A 10,162-nucleotide genomic window follows, 5' to 3' on the forward strand; every position below is an offset into this window, starting at 1 on the left:
AGGCTCCACCCACACACTGTAGAGGGTCTTGAGCTGTGACTTGATAAGAAATCAAACAAGTGAGCAATGCACACATCAAATCACACCAAATGCCTTCAGACTTCGTGCTTCAACAATAAGGTACAGTGCTGTGTTTTCACACTACTGCTTTGACATTAATCGCTGCTTCTCAACGGATAGTAATGGATGTGTTGGCCTTTTACATGCAACTTAGATTTTGAAGGTTTGTAGAAATGACATTTTTATCAGATTATGTAGAACTGATGCTTTTAGTCAATGTCCTTTTTTGACTGAAAATAGTATCTATTTTATTTATCATATAATGGCATTTTTAATTCACAAATTATGTAGGATGGATGGTTTTAGCAAATGTCCTTTTTTTTGATGATTGAAAATGGTATCTATTTTATTATGAATGGGTGTTCTTTTGTCATACAATGAAGTTAAATCTCATTATATCCAGTTATCTGTTCACTCTAAATGTCCATGACTGTTAAGATTCCTGAGGACAGAGTGAACTTGTGTGTGTGCTACTATTTGCCTGGTGTTGATCAAATATTTTAGCAACGTACTGACCTGTTGGCATACGTCAAGGTTAGATTAAGGTCTTTGCACTTGAAATATACCACTTAAATGTTAAACAGCATAAATGTAGTCCTGAAGATTAGCAGGAAGAAAATTAATATAAATGTGATTTTTAGATGACTTGGGCTAGAATTGAATAGAAAAAATACTTTTACATACAATAAAATGATATTATATTGTTAAACTAACATAACAGTGATGCTGCCTGGACTTAATTTCTATCTTGTAAAATGCAACCGTTATGAGACTCAATAGAAGACTTAACTTCAGCCCATAAATGTGTTTTTTTTTTTGGTTTTGTTTTTGAGTACTTTTTATTGCGTACATTGAGGATATAGTATTGCAGACTGTTCTTTATGGCCTAATATGTTTCAATATGCTACAGCCATGCACCAGGACCACCCACGTTATGTGATTGACAGGCCGGCATATAACCTCCCAGACTTCGACAGAGAGTTTGACAAGAAGACTAGACAGTTCCCCATTGGAGAGAAAGTAAAGAAACTCTTCAGGTACAGAATTACAGTATGCTTCCCATTTTCATGAACTCTACCTCTGACAAGCTTTGGGTTGTGATCAAACAGCTGAGAGCTATGACTACATACAAAGTTTAGACATGTGTTGTGGACTTTTTCAAAGTAACAACAAGAAAACTGGAGCTTTTCAAAGAGTTTGTTTCTGTCAGATGCTCTGTGCCGAGACTGAGGGGCTTGTTACTCAGGCACCTGCCTGTACTGAGCTGGCTTCCCAAGTACAAAGCCAAAGACAACTTGCTGTGTGATGTCATCAGCGGGGTCAGCGCTGGCACCATTCAGGTTCCCCAAGGTCAGTCGGTCCTCTCCTGTCTCTGATGCTTGTCTGTGATACCTACTGAGTGATGCTAGCTGCTGCAGCGTTGGCTCCAGTATATACCATGTTTCTGTGTAACTTTCTATATGTGATCATGATTTATTTGACAGTTGTAAAAAGGTTTCTGTTCTCTCCAGGCATGGCTTTTGCCCTCCTGGCAAATCTCCCTCCTGTCAACGGTCTCTATTCCTCTTTCTTCCCCCTCATCCCGTATTTCTTCATGGGCACTGCTCACCAGATGGTCCCAGGTAAATCAGAGTGATTTATCTATTGCGATTTCACAGGATGACAATGATAAGTTGCCAGAGCTGCACAATGCAGATCAGCTGCACTCAGCCTGCCTCTGCCCAGTTTGCAGTATGGCAAAGAAAATAGATGTGACACACTACTTTCTATGTCCAGGCACTTTTGCTGTCCTCAGCATTATGGTGGGAATCGTATGTCTTCGGCTGGCCCCAGAGTCAGACTTCAGCCATTTCAATGCCACTCTTAATGCTACAATAGTGGACACAGACAGGATGAATGAGGCTCGTCTGGGAATATCTGGAACCCTGGCCTGCCTCACTGCCATCATACAGGTACTCGAACCACTAAAAGCTCAGTATTTTTAAGTGAAATTATGAAGAAATTAAAGAAGAGGTGCACTTTAATCTACAAGTCGCAAATTGAAAACTACTTCCGTGCCTGCAGATCGGCCTCGGCTTCATGCAGTTTGGGTTTGTTGCCATCTACCTGTCAGAATCCTTCGTCAGAGGCTTCATGACTGCTGCAGGACTGCAGATCCTCATCTCAGTGCTCAAGTACATCTTTGGCATCAAAGTGCCACCTTACAGTGGCCCGCTGGCTGTTGTATATGTAAGTATCTGTTTACATACAGTGATAAAAGAACTTCAGAAGGTGTGCTGGTTGATTTGCCAACTAAATATTGTCATTGTTACTCTGTGTCACAGACTCTCATAGATATTATAGTTGGCCTTCCTAACACCAACATAGCGTCGTTAGTATTTGCTCTGGTCAGCAGCATAGTTCTGATTGTCGTGAAGGAGCTGAGTGCACGCTACCGCCACAAACTGCCCTTCCCGCTTCCCATGGAGATCATTATTGTAAGTAGTTCATAGTTTGTTATTTCTCAAAGGACAAAAAAGTGCATTTCTCTATTTTTTGATTACTTTCACGTAGCTGCAGGACAGAGAATATTGCAGTATAGAGGTGACAGTGGTGATTGCCTCCTGTTCCTGCTCTACACAGGTGGTGGTCGCAACAGCCATCTCAGGCCCTCTGCACCTTCCTGAGATCTATCACATGGACATAGTGGGAGAAATCCCTTTGGGGTAAACATCAGCACATTTATTATCAATGGCTGCCTCACTCATTAAAATTACTAAGGCAATTTCGATGCATTTCATGTCTTTATTTACCAGGTTCCCAGCACCAATCCTGCCAACAGTGAGTCAGTGGGATGACATGTTGAGCACAGCCTTCTCCCTGGCAATAGTGGGGTATGTCATCAACTTGGCCATGGGCAGGACACTGGCAGCCAAGCACGGCTACGATGTGGATCCCAACCAGGTAGGAGAGCAGCTTCTCCTTTACTAGTTCAAAATGTGTATCTTATTCCATTTTGTAAACACTGCCTACATGGTTTTTGTACAGGAAATGTTGGCTCTTGGCTGCAGCAATTTCCTCGGCTCCTTCTTTAAGATCCATGTGATCTGCTGTGCCCTGTCTGTGACTCTGGCCGTAGACAGTGCTGGGGGAACATCGCAGGTGAATGCTGTGTTGCAACTATATTTATTCTTGCATGAGAAATAGCACGGACTGTAAGATAATAAGCTCAAACTGCTGACTACTGCACCTCTTGTAGTTTGCCAGTCTGTGTGTGATGCTGGTCGTAATGGTTACCATGCTTGCGTTGGGAGCCTACCTGAAACCGCTTCCAAAAGTAAGTGGACGTAAGACGATGATACTAGCACCTTGGAGAACTATACAAAACATTTAAACAGAGGTGAGAGAAAGGTCTTGGCATGATTAATAATCTATGTTATCTTTGATTTCCCAGTCTGTGCTTGGAGCCTTAATTGCAGTCAACCTGAAGAACACGCTCCTACAGCTCTCTGATCCCTATTACTTATGGAAGAAGAGCAAATTAGACTGTGTAAGTCAAAGCTGTGTCTTGGATGCAATATTGCAGCACAATAAGTTATATTTTTCTCCATATGTTTAAAAAACAAATCTACTGCTCTTTCTCTTCCAGTGTGTGTGGGTTGTGTCATTCTTGGCCACATTCTTTCTTAGCTTGCCTTATGGAGTCGCTATCGGAGTGGGCTTTTCCATCCTGGTGGTGATATTCAAGACACAGTTGTAAGTAAACTCCATATGATAAGTGTTATATTAGAACCAGAAGTTAAAAAAAAAGATAATGCAACATTGTAATATGTATATTAATGGATCACTTCTTTTAATAATGTGTTCCTTGTAGTCGTAATGGTTCGGCAGTGGTCCAGATTATGGATACAGATATCTACAAAAACCCAAAGGTGTACACTAAGGTATGAAAACTAAATATCTTTGTGTTATTGCACATAATGTAAGTGGACCTGCATCTCATTTTTTTTTGCAATAACTCCACAGGTCATGTCAATAACGGGTGTGAAAATAGTGAACTATTGTTCACCACTCTATTTTGCAAATGCTGAAATATTTCGCCAGCGGGTCATCAAAAAGGTACAGTGAATAAATAACCTCTTTTGCTGTCACTCACAGACAGCCAGGTTTGAATGAGTGTATTCATGTGGTATGTGAGTGTTTACATAGGCATGTTTGTGTCTAGACTGGGCTGGACCCTGGCAAACTTATTCTGGCTAAGCGGAAGTTCTTAGAGAAAGAACAGAAGGAAAAAGCACAAAAGGAGAAGACGGACAAGGAGACAAGAAGGAGAAAGCCCAGCTCTTTGGTTAACATGAAGGTTCAGGTGGGTTCATAATACAAATCATATGACACACACATGTCATAACCAGAAACTCATACAAAACCTCTTTATATTTGATATCGCTGCTGTTAAACATTACAAAGATCTTCTGTAAATACAACCTGTGACCTTTTCTGTGACACCTTTCTGAATGTATTTCCTCTAAATCTAGACCATATCTCAGCTGGAACTGCAAAATGACTTTGATATGAACGACGGCAGTGCCAGCAAACCTGAAACTCCCACCAGCTACGTCAACTTCCACTGCAGTGACATTGAGCCGGGTGAACAGGCGCCTGACCAAGAGCCACCCAGTCCCTCTGCTGTCACACTGGAGTGTCAGCCCATGCCCTTCCACACCCTCATCCTTGACCTGGCAGGGGTCTGCTTCATTGATCTAATGGGCATCAAAGTATTGATAAAGGTCATAAACTTGTTTGCAATGCTAATAACACAAGTGGTTCTATATTGTACATTTTTCAGCTTGATATTTAGTACATATATGGCACAGGTAAAAGGTTCAATGAGAAACAATTTACAGGGTTCATTCAAAAGAATTCTCAGGACTCTTTATAGGCATGACATTGTATTTCATAATAAACTATTAAATATAAGAAATAATAATAATAATGATGACATCCTGATGACAATAATAGCACACTTCATACAAGAACAGTGCGTTGTCTCACAAGAAGAGCGGTAGCTAGTAGATAGGCAGTATTGTTGTGGTAACTACTACAAGAAACAGAGACAGAAACACGGCTACAAAAAAAGGTTATTGGCGACAATCTGCAGTTGACAGTTAATCTTGGTTAACTAGCTAATGGTTAGCCTTAACTGACATTAACTGACACAAGAGTAATAATATCATAGCATAATTTGACATTTTGATTTCTGATGTTAATGTTCATGCTAAAGAAACAGAGTGAAATTACAAGAGGAATGTCTAAATGGAGGTGAAAGAGAAATGTCTGAATAAAAAAGAGCGCTACTAACCTGGATTTGACAAAACTGGGTAAGAGCAGATGGCTTTGGCAGAGTGCTGCAGCTCTCCTCTCCAGTAGCTGGCACGTCAAAGAGCCCCTCAGTCATAAAAGCTTATGCTTCCTGTACAAATTCTTGTTAACAGCCTGTTGAACATTTTGTGCCAAAAGGTTGTTTGATTTGGAATTAAACCCTGTAGTTTCTCATTGACCCTTTTTGTGAGAGTATTTTTTAAGAGTATAGGTGTATACAATTATAGTTTGTCCAGCTATGTATGAACAATCTGCTTTCCTTTATTTCCCACACAGATGAACTCAAGCTATGCAACACTGGGTATTAAACTGTACCTGGCTAATGTTCAAGGTAAAATCTCAAATGACTTGCATTCACACTTGTTGGCTCTACTGAACAGAGACGTAGTCATTCATACAACACTGAGTCTGTAAGGTCTGTGAGGGACACTGATAGAATCAGACATTAAGCTACATGAAACACTTGGGTTTCACATATCTTTTGTTTCCTAGTGAGATAAAGGGATGATTCACAGTAACTGTAATTTGTTGTGATTGATTATTTTAAAGCCTCAAATCAGCAGTCATTGTATTTCTCTTTAAATACCAAATAAACATCAGGCAAAATGAGTTTCACTGTGTTGAAGTCCTTGTTTGATATTTGTTGTCTTGCTGCCTGCAGCCCAGGTGTATGAGGAACTGGAGGCTGGAGGAGCTTTTGATAACGGGAATATTGCCCGCAGTAATCTCTTCCTTTCCGTTCATGATGCCATTCTGTTTGCTCAGCACACCTCCAGTGAGAGGCGAGTCTCCCTAATGGTAAGCCCCACCGTATAAAAATAACGTTATCATACAAATCCTTTTCATAAAATCACATACAAACACCTGCTGTTCAAAGGTTCTGAGGTTAGGGGTATAGGGAGAGATTAAGAAGACTGGAATAGTATGATTTATTTTCTGAGTAAGAAATTCCTCTTTTTTAGCATAGCCTTTGTCACCTTATCAGGTCCTACAAGGGTAAACAGAATATCACATTGGCTCGTGCAACGCAGTAAGTGCTGCAACAAACAAAGTAGTTAGTTACACCAAGGTCATCCAGCATATTGAGTGTAGCTGAGTGTGTAGCTAACATTGCATAAGTGACCATCTTTAATTTATAAGGTTCGTGACAGCAGGTTGCATGGAGTATGTGTCACCACTTCGAACTGGAAAATAAAGCAGTTCTTTAAAAACTATGAAATATATTTAAAATGCAGGTGACTACAGGTTGTAACAGGTAACGTGGCCCTTGGATGTGATCATTTCGAAGGTCACTTCAGAGATACTTATAGACCTGCTTTATAATCAAAAATGACACAGAAATGCCACTTTATACACTGGGACCTTTAAAACGAAGCATTTTCTACAACCATTGTCTTTAAAGTAATGCCAGTGCGAAGAATATCACAATGTGTACACACCTGTTTTACTACAAATATGTGCGTTTGCTGGCTGCAGGAAGAGGGAGCAAGACAGGAACGTGCCTTAAGCATTGATGAGGAGATGGATTTGGAGCAGGTATGTACTAGTTTGTGACGGCACACAATTACATATTTTGCCGTCATACTTTTACATATCATGAAGTCATTATTCTATATCTAACAGTCGTTTTACTCTTATAGGAAATGTTTGAGAACTGATTGCTGCGTTGGAGACGAGCAGAGGAAAGATGCCAAAAACGCTGTCACTGTAATTTATGGAAATGTATTGTTGCCAAAATACACTCTGTGCACCTTTTTGCTGACTATCAATTATCCAAATAAAATGTTTTACTTTGTGTTTGTGTGCACAGTAATCAGCACTTGACTCCACTGACAGGGGGCTGGCACATACCAGCACAAGAGACCCCAACAACAAGTACAGGCGGCGAGCAGATAATGAGGGGAACTCTAAGTCTCAGTTCATACACCCCTCACAATAACTGCGGAGTGAACCTGCTGACTGCGCAGTCATACACAAGTGGTCCTGTAATTAACTGAGAGTGTGCGTGGCCACAGCTGTGAGGTACAGCCAGCTGAGCAGTCTTGGCTGTAGTCCCTGGTGAGGCAAGACGTTGAGAAAGGCTAAACAGGAATGAAAGGCAGACTACATAGCATCAGCAGATTCATGGCTTTGTTGTCTTCTAAACTCTATTCAGCACCACTGCATCATTTTCCAAAAAGGAAGAATAAAGCTGCGACAACCAAAATAACACTTGTAATTGTTGCCGTTTGCATCAGTGGTTACTGTAACAAAGAGAAATATGTGGGCCAGCTAACTTGTGTTTGTGAAGCAGGTGCTCAAAGGCCTGTGGTGTCTGGCTGAGCAGCAGGCGGACAGTGGTGTTGGTGTGTGTGTGTGTGTGTGTGATGCATGAATGGATTTATGAAGCTATTAAGAAATCATCCTAAGGTATTCTGGCACACATCTGCTATTCTGCTCCCCTTCCTCTGCAGCAATTTGGCACCACTAGTGATTACAAGGTTTCTATGGCCATCAGCTTTAATTTGGAGCTCTGGGAAAGTCTCTCATCACTTAATGTGTGTGTCCGTGTGTGTTGGAGTGTGTATTTGTATGTGTGTGTGTGTGTGTGTGTGAGAGAGAGAGAAAGTACGTGTTTGTGTTTAATTCATCACCTGCAGCTTATCCTTCTCTTTCTTTTCTCCTTCATTGTTTTCAGACCGTCTGTAGAAGCCCTGTAGAATCCTTGAGCCTGATTTAATGAATACGAATTTGGGAAATATTCAGATTGAAATAATTTGTTTGACCATTTTTTGTCAAATAGTTTCAACTATGCCACTCTGCCCTGTCTGAACTCTGACTGTCTTTTCACATATTCTGGCCCAGTTATACATAAATATACACACACTGCATACTAATTACAAAGCAGGTTTTGAGTATGAAGTGTTTTTACATTGGAAAAGTGACAAAATGAAGTATACTCATAACAGTAAGTATACATACTAAAAAAAACCACTTGATTTCCAAGTGTGCAACAGTGCAATACACAAAGCAAGCTGCTCGCAGCTGAAAAACAAAATAGAATAAGAGAAATATTGGGGGGTTGATATGCAAAATGGGTTGATATGCAAAAACATTTAAAAGTTTAATGGCAACACAACTGACATCCATTGGCACACATAGGCTATTGTATCATTTCCTGTTACTACACTACAAAATGGTAAAGTATGATGATTTTATTGTGTACTAACTGCAGAAACATGCTGTGCCTGGGTCGCTATTCACAAGCTTTGAAGCTTACTGAGGTGTCCCATTTTCACCCATTGCGATTATCATATTTGTATGTTTTTTATTTTGTATTCTATTTCTGTAAAATAAATGAAATGAAATGAAACAGTATACCAGGACAATAAGTGTATAATATTATACTCAGTTATGGGATTGGGACACAGCTTTTGTCTCCACTGATACCTATTCTTTCAGAGATTACAGTGCAGAAGCAGTCAGGGTAAAGCACCTGTTGCTCAGTAGCACTTTTTCCACCTCTGTCAGGCCACCCTCTGTCACCTGTCAGCCATTCTTACCTCTCCGGACCCTCATTACATGGTGTGCTGCTTTCATTCTTTTCATTTATCTAAATTTACTACAGGCTTTGGCCTATTTTGCTTTTTAATTTGACCTTCTTGATATTGTGCCATATAATTACCCCTTATCAGTAAAGCTATAGGTAGAGAAAAACCCTAACCTTTCTGGAGGTCAACTGGTGATTACATTGAATTATGAAATGCTTCTAGCTAAATCCTTTTTCAAACGAGATACCGTTATAATGGACTAGCTTCTCAGTCCCTGTAATTGCAAGTTCACATAAAAATTAATTTTACACCCCTTGCACATTCATTGACCATGATGGTTTAATTAACAAGGTTCCTTTTAGAAATTTGAGACGGAGAGATTTATGTATTAAATTTGTTTACACGCCTGGTGGTTTCATACTATTGAGACTAATTGCATGGTGTCAGAGGGTATCTCCTCGTTGAGTCAGGGGACCTTGTCATTTAGTGCTCGCCTGCTTTTATGAAAAGCCCCTGAGACAATATTCAGCTCTGACCTTTCAGAATCAAGATTTAAATTTGGAGCACTTTAATAAAGAGCAAGGAAGCCAAATTTTTATTAAAAGACCGCTCCTCAAATGGGTTGGGGGCTTGTAAAAGTCATCTCAGGAAATGAGGATGATTGAGCAACCAAAACCACTTCAGGAAATTTAAATAATGGGTGTTTGACATTGATCAAGCGACACCAGTTGGCGCTTTGCATATGCATTTCACAGGCCTATGTTAGGGGAATATATTCTGCTTCATTAACACACCACTTTGCAGCCAGGGAATCATAAATCTTGATCGCGCAATGTCAGCAAATTGTCTTTGGACAGGGTTTATTTACAGAGTTGCTGAGGGCAAATCTGACCACTGATAACTGGTATTAATTAATGTTGTGTATTGTCTCGTTCCAGTACTTCAACAGCAATTAAATGCACCAACAATGGGGCGTTCTCTGGTGATTAATTAAGGCGTACATTTATTGGGTCTACATCTCTGACTACAGGATGGTTAATAATTTACAGTTAAATTAAGTCACAACCCGTCTGATGAAAAAAATTCCTGCTTGCCATTTTCGCTTCTCTGTTTAGCAACTTGTAGATGTAACAAGTTCTTTCATCTCCTGTTGCCATTTTTGAATTAAAAGTAATCAGTGTTAATTCATTCAAAAGCCATTGACCTTTATGGAG

At 40.1% G+C, this 10,162-nt stretch overlaps 1 protein-coding gene across 1 annotated transcript; it reads left to right on the top strand.

Annotated features, from left to right (window-relative positions):
* The first annotated feature begins 57 nt into the window (after positions 1–57).
* On the top strand, positions 58–7,213 carry LOC139621034 (solute carrier family 26 member 9-like). The gene is made up of 21 exons (XM_071477208.1): positions 58–120; positions 971–1,097; positions 1,271–1,410; positions 1,572–1,682; positions 1,837–2,012; positions 2,125–2,289; positions 2,385–2,537; positions 2,683–2,765; positions 2,856–3,003; positions 3,088–3,201; positions 3,299–3,376; positions 3,494–3,589; positions 3,689–3,795; positions 3,914–3,983; positions 4,066–4,158; positions 4,265–4,405; positions 4,575–4,826; positions 5,695–5,749; positions 6,080–6,216; positions 6,895–6,954; positions 7,059–7,213. The coding sequence occupies exons 2-21, from the start codon at positions 973–975 to the stop codon at positions 7,074–7,076; spliced, it is 2,322 nt and encodes a 773-aa protein (XP_071333309.1). The 5' UTR covers positions 58–120; positions 971–972; the 3' UTR covers positions 7,077–7,213.
* Positions 7,214–10,162: the final 2,949 nt, after the last annotated feature.

This window comes from Trachinotus anak, unplaced genomic scaffold (genome assembly GCF_046630095.1).
Source record: "Trachinotus anak isolate AG129_WGS33_773 ecotype Australia unplaced genomic scaffold, CSIRO_AGI_Tana_v1 ptg000004l, whole genome shotgun sequence".
Lineage (NCBI taxonomy): Eukaryota > Metazoa > Chordata > Actinopteri > Carangiformes > Carangidae > Trachinotus > Trachinotus anak.

Coding starts and splice junctions, on each gene's coding strand:
- LOC139621034 (XM_071477208.1), top strand. CDS start 973: ATGCACCAGGACCACCCACGTTATGTGATTGACAGGCCGGCATATAAC. Junction 3,984..4,065: donor ACCCAAAGGTGTACACTAAG/GTATGAAAACTA, acceptor ATAACTCCACAG/GTCATGTCAATAACGGGTGT. Junction 5,750..6,079: donor GTACCTGGCTAATGTTCAAG/GTAAAATCTCAA, acceptor TGCTGCCTGCAG/CCCAGGTGTATGAGGAACTG.